Below are 13,641 nucleotides of genomic sequence, written 5' to 3'. Positions count from 1 at the left end.
GAGAAAGGAATGAGCAGGAGTCCATAAAAATCAAAACTAAGAAAATCTTATGATGCATTCCATTTGAACTCGGAATTCGGAATTACCAAGTTCCAATTATGAAATCTGGAAAGTCTCATCAATCAGGATTTCAGAATCCAAGATGGCTGCATATCAGCAGTGTATAAAAGCAATTGTGTTATACAGTTTATTAGCACATCTATCTGTTTGTCTCATTAAATCAGTTATACACAGAGTACTGTCCAACTGCTGTATGTGGGCAGGTTTTCATGTTGTTTGGATTCGCAAAATATTGCACAATAAACTGCCATAGCTAACCATGCTAACTGGGAACATGCTAACAGGTTTTAAGGTTTCCTAAATGTTTAACTGGAAAAACGGTCAGTTTTGTGTGATGACATCATTCCCAGCTCTGACATCCGACTTACCAGGTAAATGGAAAGCAGTATTAAAATATGCAGCCACTGATGCTCTCACTTGTCATTGATAATTAAAAAAAATTTAAAGTGCTATTATTTTATTTCCATATTCATGCTGTGTTCATTTAATATTCCCTGATACCGTATTCCTTTAAATCTTTGACAGCTCTATAATAATAAAAAGATAAGGAGAGGTAGGTGCAGAATAATGATATTTCTGTGAAATACATACTAAATTATAATGTATAATTTTACAGAATAGGAAAAAACAACAGATTTTGTTGTATTTTCTGCAAGCTTTCCTTTGCTAGATACACAAGGTCATGTCTGTTGTGTGTGTGTGTGTTTGTGTGTGTGTGGGAACCGTCCTCATATCGCTTTTTCACACTCTCTCGCTGGCTTGGTGCAGCCTCTTGGGACCTGTAGATCCTCCAATGGTTTTTTTTTATTGGCTTTGATGCTTATCAACAATTTGAATTCACAGTTTCAGACCACAGAGTCCAATAATAATGACCGCCTGACCCCCATTTCTCCCTTAGTGTCCAGCCCTGGAACCTCACTCAGCTCATTGTTCTTTTGTGTTTGTGAAGTTCCTCACTTTTGAGCCTGGAAACAATGTGTTGCTTTTAATCTTTTCCAGTGTCAGATTATTGTGTTTTATTACAAGCCTATTGTGCTGAGAATACTAGTAAATTTTAACATTCTTTATATATTTTCATTTCATCACTTTTTTTCCAGTAATGGCTTCTTGACTGCTACACATCCTTTCAGACCCATATTATTGCCTTGTCTTCAAATCAAATCAAATCAAATTTATTTATATAGCGCTTTTCACAACTGATGTTGTCACAAAGCAGCTTCACAGAATTCCAGTAAGACAAAGATTTGACATGAAATGTAAAAACAAATGTAAAACCCTCAAGTGAGCAAGCCAGGGGCGACAGTGGCAAGGAAAAACTCCCCCAGCTGAGGAAGAAACCTTGGGAGGAACCAAGGCTCACAAGGGGTGACCCATCCTCCTCTGGTCAATCTACTGGTGATAATAGTTAGTAGTCCATGAGAACTTCAGTGTAGGAAGGATGCACAGAAACATCTATGATTTTTTTACTTCACAAAAACCCACTTATAATTTACATCCCTTCATAATATAATCACAATATTTATAGCTGCCTAAGATTTTGCACAGTATTTGTACATATTGCATAATTAATTAAATGCAGAATATATGTTTAATATACACTGCTCAACCAAAACATTAAAACCACTTCCTTGTTTCTCTTATTGTCCGTTTTATCAGCTTCTCATTTTAGGTTTACAATTACAGTTGATCTAATTGTTGCTCTTCAAATTTGTTTGTCCCATTTCACCCTTTGAAAACACAGCAGTGTCTCTGCTAGAATGAAATTAGACCGTTAAATAATATCCAGCCAGCAGCAGCCTATTGGCAGCATCCGGTGAACATTACTTTCTCTCGCTTTGCATCTTAAAGGTTGACCAAGATAGAAGATGTTTCTAGTGGACAGAGAGTGGATACGCTTTAAAAACTCCTGCCACACTGCTGTGTTGGATCCACCTGTACCAGCACAACATACACTAACCCACCACCCCCGTCTCAATATCTCTGCAGTCCTGAGGAATGGTCTGCCACCCAAATAATTTCTGCATTCTGGAGGTTTTATGTGGGTTTTGACTATTGGAAAAACAATATATAAAAGGGCTAACAAAGTATGCAATAGAGGGACTCCAGTCTGTAATTGTAGAACTGTAACGTCTCCAATATCTATAATATAATGGCTATAATATCTCTATGCAAAATGGAGCTGATAAAATGAACAACAAATGTAGATGCAAGATGGTCATTTTATTGTTATGGCTGTTTGGTGTATGCATTATATGAGATTACTTGGTCATATATATTCATATAGTATTTATAACATGGATTAAGTAGGAGTAAACAAAATTAACATCCATCTTAAAAGGAATGTCTACGATTGTGGGAAAATGCTGTTTTCTCTGGTTTGTTTACATTCAGAAGCTTAATGTAAAAGATGCACTTCTTTTAAAGTGGAATGGTATGTCTGTGGCTAAAGTGTACGTTTTTATACACTGTTTGATTTGTTTATTTTTTAGCACTTTTGTCTGTGTTTACTTTCATGCAGTTAGCTGTCTCCCAAATTTGGAGATATGTGCCCCTCAAGTAATCTGAATCAGCAAAAATAAGTCTACATTGCCTGCCTATTGAGCAGGAATAGAGCAATATTTTCTCGGTTCATTGTTTGGAGTACTTTCTCCACATAGTGATACCTGGTTTCATAAATATCCAGCTATCCATAAGATATAAATGAAATTGTGATTCGTCAGACCAGGCTAGCTTCTTCCATTGCCCCAGGAAGCTTACTGCAGTAAACTGGGGTCAGGATGGGTACTTCACTTACATATTCACACTCCATTCATAATATTTTGGCCATCTCCTTGTGTCTACAATCATTGCCCATTTTTCAGCTCAACTCACCATACAGGAGCATTTTAACAATTATAGAATGTAGTCCACCTGTTGCTTTGTTGTCCCCATTTCACCTTGTGCTTCAGTGGTCAGGACCCCCACAGAGCAGGTATAATTTGGGCGGTGGATCATTCTCAGTACTCAGTGACACAGATGTGGTGGTTGTCTGTGTGTGTTGTGCTGGCACAAGTGGATCAGACACAGCAGTGCTGGAGTTAAACACTACTACTCACTGTCCACTCTGTTAGACACAATTGCCTTGTTGGTCTGCCTTGTAGATGTAAATCAGAGACAGTAGCTCATCAGTGGACACAGAGTGCTGTTTGCTGGGAATTTTTGGTTAGTGGACTAATTTTAGTCCAGCAGTGACACTGCGGGCCTTACAACTCTGATACGCTCATACCAGTGAAACACACACTAACACATTACCACCACAGTAACACCACCCAACTCATACCTGCTCTGTGGTGATCCTCTTGGGGTCATGACCATTGAAGAGCGAAGTGAAAGGCGGCTAACAAAGTATTCAGAGCAATAGACGGACTACAGTCTGTAATTGCAGAACTACAAAATACTCCTGTGTGGTCAGTGAAGCAGAGAGAATGGACAGTGACTGTAGAAACAAAGAGGTGGTAATAATGATATGACTGCACTGTGTACAATACATCCCACCCTTTGACACTGCAGCTGTAAGGAAATTCTCAATATTTACCTGTTAGTGGCTTTAATGTTTTGGCTCATTGATGTGTGTGGGGGTGTGTGATGGAATCTAATTAAACTTTTTCTGTTTTGAATGTCTCCGGTTTCCTCCCACAGTCCAAAAACACACGTTGCAGGTGGATTGGCAACTCAAAAGTGTCCGTAGGTGTGAGTGTGTGAGTGAATGTGTGTGTGTCTGTGTTGCCCTGTGAAGGACTGGCGTCCCCTCCAGGGTGTAATCCCGCCTTGCGCCTGATGATTCCAGGTAGGCTCTGGACCCCCCGCGACCCTGAATTGGATAAGTGGTTACAGATAATGGATGGATGGATGGATGTTTTGAATGTAATGACAACATTTGTAATTGATTACAATATTAGAGCCAAAGAATTACATTATTGGGGAAAACTGTACAATTGAAAGGAGGCTCCAGTTCCCTGTTGGGCCACCAGATGAGACACGGTTGAGCACGAAGGTGTACAGGTTCCATAAGGCGTCCTGCTGAACATATGTCCACAGATGTTGAAGCTGGGCCTGTAGATCCTGCACAGTCATAGGTTGCTTACGCTGGTGCCTCAACTGGTCCCATAAATGCTTGATTGGCGATAAATCTGGTGACCTGTCAGGCCAGCGAAATGTTGCAATCTGCCGGAGACGTTCCATGGAAATCCTTGTGTGCAAGCTTTATCCTCTTGAAGAATGCCAGCTTGAAGCCATGCTATAAAAGGCAACACATCACCGAGCTTCTAGTGTCCCTCTTTTGATTGCTATGGGTGACTGACTGTCATATGAAATGGTTCCCCAAATCATCAAACCAGCAGTTGGGGCAGTGTATCACTCCACAGCAAAACCAGGATTGAAGCGCTTACCACGAGGCCTCCGTCCTCTAACATGGCAGTTGACAGAACCGGGATTCGTCACCAAATATAAATAAATATATTCCCTGAGAATGAGCCACCACCCAAATCAAACCTGCTCTGAGGTAGTGGTGCCGGGGCCCTGACCAATGAAGAGCAGTTGTAAAATGGGGATATGAAAGTAAGCAGAGAAACATGTGGACTACAGTCTGTAATTGTAGATCTACAATTACTACAATGCTCCTGTATGGTCAGTGGGGCTGATAAAATGGACACTGAGTGTAGATACAAGGTAGGTGTTCCTAATCTAGTGATTGTTCAGTGTAAATTATTCTCTAATGTATTTAGGTCCTGTTATTTATTACTATTTATCTTAAATATATATATATATAATTAAACAAAAAATGTTATGAATGTGGTATATGAGAGAAACAAACCTGCAAGTTTTGCAAGTTACACATGCAAACCTGCTGCCAACACACTGAACACTTGTAAATACATTGTAATGTGCAATACTTAATAATTCATTTCACCACTAAAAATATTAAATCCACTATGCAATGAAATAATAGAATTGCTGTTGTGCAAACGAGAACATCGCACTCATGTTGAGGACATTAGAATGAGTACAAACCTCAGTACAACACACACACACACACACACACACACACACACACACACACACACACAGTCCTTAGCTGATTAGTGAACCTGAAGTGACATAACTGAGAAATGAAACAGGTTGTAGCCCTCATTAACAGATTCAAACTATAAAAGGCACTTAATTAAAAACATCTGTGATAGGCTTTATCTCTCTTTTTTTCTTTTCAATTACACAGTTAAGTGTTCTGCTCTTGAAGACACTTCACACACAGAAACAAACACAGAACCAAAGCACACGCTTTCAGGTTTGATTGATTTTTTTTTTATTTAATTTTCTATAAAATTCTGTAAGATATAACCTTGCATATATTTATAGATAGATTTCATTTTCACCTTACAACAAAGGTTTTCCTACTAAATATCACATTAAAATAACATTTTGTTGTCGTTCATCAATACACAAATAAAGAGGTGTTAATTAAAGGTACCAAGACTGGTTACTCAAGTCTGCTAAAAAAAAAAGCAGACCAAAAAAGTCAAATACAGTGATAAAACACTTACTGGAGGGGAGGAACGAAAGAGAGGAGATGGTGCTGATAAACTCATTGTACCATAATCACGATGAAAAGGAACAGTACAAATGTGTGGGGTTCAGCTTTAGATACAGATCTACTACATTATTTCATTTTGTTATGTACACTCCGAGCATCATTCTTGTACCTCTTACTGTCACAGCACCTCTCCCTTTCATATGTCTTTGTGTGTGGGGGGGGGGGTGTGGGTGTGTGTGTGCTCGCACATTTTTTATCAAATAATGAAGTAATACTCAAATGCCATTCACAAAATGGCAGTTATTTTCTCCAAATAGCCCTCATTAACTGCGTCCCAAAGCCAAGGCTGCAGCTAAGGTAAGCTGGCATACTTAGCATTGTTCACGTTCCAATCAGAAGGATCCTCCTAACACAGCCTAGAAATGCACCTTTCCCTTGACTGCGAGGGCCTGACCCTTTGGTTGCCCACCGTTCACTGTGCAGGTACAACAATAATAAACACAAAACGTATTTAGATTAGTGGATTGGTTTCCGTGAAACAGCTCCTTCTTCAAGGAGTTTTTTTATAAACCCAATTCCAAAGAAATTGACACAATATGTGAAACTGTGATTTTAAAAAATTATATATAAAACTGTATACTTCTGAAATTGATGTCTGTAACACACTGACGTAGCAGTTGCTGCTTTCTGGTTTTATTCTCAATACAGCGTGCCAACCTTTTTGGAACTGATGTTGGTATTTCCGCGCCACAACCATGAACACTACCTTGGCAGCGGCCTGGGCTTTGAGAAGCAGCCATTTTGTGGCTATTATAGGATGATCACTAACTCCCTGGGCATGGCCCTATTATGTACAGAAATAGTTTTAACAGTCTCCAACCGAAATGTAATGCAAAAGAGTCTGTCCCATTCTAATGCTCATACTTTTCAGCTAAAATTTAAAACACTGTACTCCAACTCACCCACAATTGGGGAATTCCATCTGTTTGCCAAGTCCATGTTGTTCTGCATAATATATCCCTTAAAGTTATCTAACGTTGTTTGATGTGAAATGCTCACTTCTTTGAATTGTCCACAGTGTTGGTGATTATAACCAGATGTCTCAATATTTAATGCTTCTTAAATCTCCTGCACATGAAGCAGTCATGTTAAATGGGAATGAATAGCTTGATGCCTGAGATATTATTCTACAGCATCCAAGGACAGCATCTTAACAGCATGGTTATCAAGTGTACCTGATCAAATGGGGAATGAAATCTAGAAAAGGTACCATTCTGAGAGAGAGAGAGAAAAAATGATACTTCTGGTATCGTTTAATCTTTCTTTGCTTCATGTTTAAAATCCCAGTTGGGTATTTGCTTATCTTTGAGTGACTGCAGCAGCAAAGAACTAAACCTACCATTGTTCTGATTCCCCTCCTGTACCAATGTTTACCCATAGGGGGCAGCGTCCAGAGAGGGATATAGCTAGCTCATGATATGTAAAGAAATAAGTTGGGGACGAATGTGTCATATCCGCACGCAAACATGAAGATAACCGCAGATCCATTAGCCTTCCACGGACATGGTGTCCGGCCTTCAGTGCCCAGTCTCTTCATCCAGCATCTCTTACTCAAAATGCGTTGTGCATTGATCTGAAGGTGGCAATTCAACTGCATCATTGTTTGAATCAATTGGAATTTACTGTAATACTATACTTTTTAGTCGTGTTGATATTTTTGCACGTAAAAAAATCCACCAGTCGCATTTGCGTATTCAGTTCAAAATGATTTGGAATCGTACCAAAAGGATTAAAAAAACATCAAAGCTAATCCAATGGTGAGATTTTTTTCCCTTTTTGATGCACTGAATCATCGCCTAAAGATTCAATGCATCACAGAAAAAACTGCAGTATAAGTCAGAGATATAACCTCCGTAGTCATCGCTGGTTGCTTCCATCGAGAGGCAGTGGGGGGTGGTGCAGGGCGCGTCCTGCAGGTGAAGAGTCCTGCTCCTCAGTGAAGCTCTCAGGACTGCCGTCTCCATCCAGCAGGCTTCCGCAGCTGGAGTTTGGGCTCAGCATGTCCTGCAGCAGGTCGTCTCTGACTAGGCCGGCGTCCCGAGCTTCGCGACCACGCGGACCGCCCTCGCCACCCACCATTACGTCGTCCTGATCGTTTAGCAGCTTGGCCAGGAAGTTGATGTACTTCATGGCCAGGCGCAGGATCTCATTCTTGCTGAGCTTCTTGTCCGGCGGGTGTGTGGGGATGAGCTTCCGGAGCTCGGCGAATGCGCCGTTGACGTTCTGCTGCCTCCAGCGCTCGCGGCTGTTGGTGAAGATCCTCCGGACGATCTTGGGCTGAGAACCTGTCGAGGAATGAGCAAAGGCAAAAGGTTCAGAAACAGCCATTCCCACATTCTCACTTCAGATAATCATAATAATAATATTAATAATCATCGAAATAATAATCATAATCATTTTCTTTGCAGCTTAATCCATTTCCAGGTCGCGAGGAATAATAATAATAATAATAATAATAATGAAGAAGAAGGAAAAAAATCTTAACTGTCAATGGAAATCAATGTAAAAATTGTATTCAAAGAAATTCAAGAGCATTAATATTGGTCCGTTCATCGTGAAAATGAAAATTTCACACGGAAGGACAGCTGCTGTGTTCGAATTATGTTTTTGTTGTTGTTGTTGTTTTTGAGAACATATATGGAAATACATGTTTTGGAAATATATTAGTGCTGGGCGATATGACCGCAAACCAATATCACGATTAATTGTACCACGATTATAATTATTTGCACTGTTTATATTTGGTGTGATTGTGCTTTGGTCGCTGTTTTTCTCAGCGTTTACATTTGACTTCTTTTTGTTCAGTATCGTATTATCATAGTCAAAACACAGCACATCCAATCCACAGACATTGTTTTCTTTGGTGCAAGCTGCTCAGCGTGGTCTGCTTAGGAGTTTAGGTTGCTTCAATGTGGCAGATAGGAGCAGAATCATGTGACAACAGCTTGATAGCTGGTTTTAAAGGTGCAGTACATGAACACACAGTGGGGAGGTAACAGAACAAAACAAAAAAGGTCAAAATAACTTATATAATCGATATAGACTATAGATTATGACGATTTGATGTTTCAATTAATTTTTGATTAATTGACCAGCCCTTTTATATATAACATTTTATTGTATTATACTATTCGTAGTCATACACATGATGAGAATTAAAATGTCCAATCCATTTGAGCTTAACATAGGGCCCAAACATTTACACCCCACCCCCATTAATCTACAGTCATGTTATATGTCATTTTTAATTGATCTGCCTGTCTGTCATTACAGTGTGTTAGATCAATTTCTTAATGCATTTACCTCCAGTACACAATGCTGAACACACAAAATCTCATTTAGAATTGAATTTGACAAATTATTTAGCTTTTCTTGCTTCATTTAAATTTCCTTACATCCAGAAAATCCACCAACTAATCCTTCTCGTTTTTCATGTTTTTGCCCAGTTTTTTTAATTGATGTTTACAAATACAAGTCCTTCCTCCATTCATACACAAAAGTCCAGATTCATGATTAATCCTGCAACAAAAACAGCCATTCTCACTCTTTATCTTGGTTTAGTTTCTTATTCCAATGTTATTACTGTGTTATAGGAGTGAAGATTGCACATTCTAGACTTGCTTAAGAGGATTTAAAATAAAAATCAAGAATTAAATGTCTAGCTCAGCTTTATTTAGAAAGTGTGTGAAGCACACTTTAGGGGTTCTTACCTGTTTTAACAAACCTAATCCAACTAATAAATGATTTGCTCTATTTAATATGTGTGGAAGTCCAGGACGAGTGCTAGATTGAACATATCTTATTCTCTAACTCTTTAGCATTCCTAGACATGCCAAGACTAGTCGTCCATTAATCACTCCTAAAATATAATAATAATAATAATAATAATAATAATACATTTTCCCATGCAGATTAAAATGTAATACGTTTTAATTCTAAGTAATAATCTTTAGAATGTAGACACCTGTAAAGTTAAAGAATTAAAGTACATGACTCACTCTGAACCCAGTTCAGCTGAATCCTCGTGACTGTTCCTTTAGCCCATTACTTTATTATAACTTATGTAACAAATCAGCATCTTTTACAGCAGCTTGTCTCTGAATGCTTGGCTGCTTTAACAGGACCTTGCTTGGCGAACACACCTCTGGTGCTTCCATCCTCCAGCTCACTGATAGATAAGCCTTTTATCTCAACCTATTTAGCAAAGAATTAATTAACCTTTCTATTATCTACGGCATTTTACATTCAATTATTCAAGCTCATTTCTCATCCCAGACAGCTCTTTTGGAACAGAACCGGCTCTGTCACGCATACAGCACTGCCTTAATGCAACGGTGGGCAACTTAGCAAGGACATGTTTTTAAATTACAGGATAATGTACCTTTACTTGAAAGTAAGTGGCTATATTTATGCACGGTGGGCCCATATGGCAGTATTACATTTACATATTACATACATATTTTACATTTTAAACTTTCTACACATCATAGTTCATGCTTGGTGTCCCTGTAACCTTTTCTAATCCTTTGCTCTCGTCTCAACACTCAGCCAAAGCACTCTGCCTCCTATTTGCATTTTGATGGGACACCAGCAGCTATCGGTGCCACACACACTGTGCCTTTGGGGCTCGACCCAGCAGCGGCTCACTCTTCTGATTCTTCTCTATACCTCTCTTTGTCTCAGACCATCATTTCACTCTCAAGGCAACAATGCTTAGAGCACAAGCCTTAAATCTTGCCACTGCTAAATATCTTGTGTTATATTAAAAATGAGTACTAAACCCACTACTACTATGCAATTGCATAATAACAAACTATAACAGTAAATATAGACTGTAAATAAGTGACTATAAAATGATGAATAAAACAATGAATGAAACTGGAAATATTTCAAAAGGTGGAACTGGGAATTTTCTATGTTCATGTTCTTTATTAATTGTATACAATTTGCCTTATGATTTTTTTTTTTTTTTGTGTACTGTAAATATATTTTGAAAGAAGATTGTGGAGCTCGTCTCCAGTTCAGCCCATTTTCGTTATTATGCAGAAGCTCTCTTGCTGTGTAATGGCTGTGTTGATGGATCAGATGGAAAGAGGCAGAAATGGAGGGATGGAGATGTGTCTGCCTCAGAGAATAAATGAGGAGAAGAGAAGTCACAGCCAAAGAGTGGCTTACCATACTTTGAAAGATCTAAAATTGTCCTACCATCGTTGATCTCAATCTCATACGGCGCTGGTCTGCGCTTCACCCGATGGCTGGGATACATCCCATACTGCTCCGCTTCTCCAGCAAAGCCACTGCAGAGGAAAAGGGGAAAAGCTTTTAAATTATAAGAACAGATACATGTGACACCTAATTATGGTTCATTTATGCCTGAGTATTTTTCCCTACACAATGCAGATACAAAAGCAATGTAATCTTGACATAGTCACAGGGAAAGCACTGCAGATTTCCTAAATGCTTTTGGAAATGTATTAATATTTTTATAAACAGTCATTGTTCTGATTTAGCTGAGAATGTGAGCTTATGCAATACCTCAGCTCACAAACTGCACCAGACACAACAGTCTTAAAGAATGAACCTAAATCTGAAAGATGGTAAGGACAGATGGTGCAAAAGCTGAAGTCAGAAATATGGATGTGTGAAAAAAAAATGCATTTATGTATTGGACAACAGGAGGGAGAATATCCAACAATTAGAAAAAAAACCACACCTTATTCCAGACATAAATCTCTTCAGAATGTAAATGCACATCAGCTAAAAGATAAACATAAATATCAGATACTACCATGCACCATAAACAAGAATGATAAGAATAAGGAAGAAGAATAAGCATCAAAACCCATTGATTATGACAGCAGGGACCCAAAATTAGATCATCTCCCTGCAAACCCTATACCCCAAACCCCTCATCATCTAAATCCCAAACCCCTCACCATCTAAACCCCAAACCCATCATATAAACCTCAAACATAGAATCTAAACTATAAAGCATCATTCTCAAAATCCCAAACCTGTCATTGTCTAAACTGTAAAGCCATCATCTAAAACTCAAGCTCATCATCATCTTCAAAACTAAAAAATTTAAACCCATCATTCTAAATCCTAAACCATCATCATCTATGCCATAAACCCATCATCTAAATCCCAAACTCATATTCATTTATACCCCAAACCCATCATTGTCTAAACCCAAACCCCAGATCATCATCTACACCCCATTCCAAACATCATCTAAACCCCTGATCATCATCTACACCCCACTCCAAACATCATCTAAACCCCTGATCATCATCTACACCCCACTCCAAACATCATCTAAACCCCTGATCATCATCTACACCCCACTCCAAACATCATCTAAACCCCTGATCATCATCTACACCCCACTCCAAACATCATCTAAACCCCTGATCATCATCTACACCCCACTCCAAACATCATCTAAACCCCTGATCATCATCTACACCCCACTCCAAACATCATCTAAACCCCTGATCATCATCTACACCCCACTCCAAACATCATCTAAACCCCTGATCATCATCTATACCCCACTCCAAACATCATCTAAACCCCTGATCATCATCTACACCCCATTCCAAAGATCACCTGAACCCCAAACCATCCTGATCATATCCCACTGCTCTATATTCCATTAACCAACCTTACCCAATCCCTAATACATCATCTATACTCTAACACCTAAACCCCAAACCCATCATCTAAACCATAACATCTAAACCCTAACTTGTAAACCCCAAATCCATCATCTAAACCCTAGTTTCTAATCCCCAAAACCATTATCTTAAATTGAACCCCTATGCAAACTCTAATTTGACATTCAGACCCATCATCTAAATTCTAAACCAACCCCTAACCAACATCATCAATGGCCTTCACACACACGCACACACACACACACACACACACACACACATACACACAAATACACACACTAATCACTATATAACAAAATCTAATCACCAAAACAATGATCAGAGTAAATCTCTCTCTCTTTCTCTCTCTCTCTCTCACCTGTGTCCAAGTGGCTGCGCCATGGTTCCGTAGAGCAGCGCCCTCGCTGGGGGCAGAGCGGCCGGACTCAGCTGCACCATCCGCGCTGTGCGTGGCTCTGAGCGGGGCAGCAGCAGCAGCAGCGGTGCGTTAACAGCTGGAGCAGCTGGATGAGGTGGAGGAGGATGAAGAGGAGAGTAGTGCAGAGGATCAAGACTAGAGCCTGGAGGAGCGCGGCTCTCACACTGGAGCCTGCTGTCCTCATCCAAAACCTCTCCTTTAATACCAGCTACGCTTAAGACCCCACCCACCGTTTCCGTTGCCCCGCCCGTTGTCCCAAAGACTCCTCCCACTCTCCCTCCTCTCTGCAGGATGACGCAGCTGGCGCTCTTCCTCCTCTTCCTCTTCCTCCTCTTCCTCGCCGTCCTCGTGCCTTCCTGTCTCTCGCAGCCCTCTTCCTCTTCGTCCTCCTCTTCCCCTTCTTCATCCTCTTCTTCTTTCTCTTCCTCTTCTTCCTCTTCTGCTTCTTCTTCTTCTTCCTCCTCCTCCACCTCCTCGCGCTTCGGTTTCTCCATCATCGCTTCAGAGTCCAAAAAAGGCAGCAGGATTTAAAATTTGGAAAAGCGAAATTTTAAAAAGAAAAAATAGAAAGAAATCCTTGAGCCACGCGCCTCTTGACGGACTACCTTGAACAGAGAGAAGGGTGGGTGGGGGTTACTCTGCAGAGAACTATTTAATGGCTAAAAACCAATAGAATGAGAGTAAATAAAATGTGTCCAGATTTGGAAAATCCAGCTCGTTTACAATTTATAACAATGGCCGAAACGACAACATTTGGCAGAATGGGGCTTTTTGTGTCAGTGGTTTTGGATAAATACGCATTAAAATGGTAGTTCTTCAAGAATTCATTAGTAAAGAAAATAAACCCTGAAAAT

At 39.7% G+C, this 13,641-nt stretch overlaps 1 protein-coding gene across 1 annotated transcript; it reads right to left on the bottom strand.

Annotated features, from left to right (window-relative positions):
- Window positions 1–5,431: 5,431 nt before the first annotated feature.
- tal1 (T-cell acute lymphocytic leukemia 1) lies at window positions 5,432–13,299 on the bottom strand (the record flags this gene model as incomplete). The annotated part of the gene is made up of 3 exons (XM_066647030.1): window positions 5,432–7,974; window positions 10,865–10,986; window positions 12,728–13,299. Coding segments are annotated over 3 exons (1,122 nt in total), but the record flags the coding sequence as incomplete, so codon positions are not given.
- Window positions 13,300–13,641: the final 342 nt, after the last annotated feature.

Source organism: Hoplias malabaricus, chromosome 16, assembly GCF_029633855.1.
Source record: "Hoplias malabaricus isolate fHopMal1 chromosome 16, fHopMal1.hap1, whole genome shotgun sequence".
NCBI lineage: Eukaryota > Metazoa > Chordata > Actinopteri > Characiformes > Erythrinidae > Hoplias > Hoplias malabaricus.
This window is presented reverse-complemented; position numbering and strand designations above follow the sequence as displayed.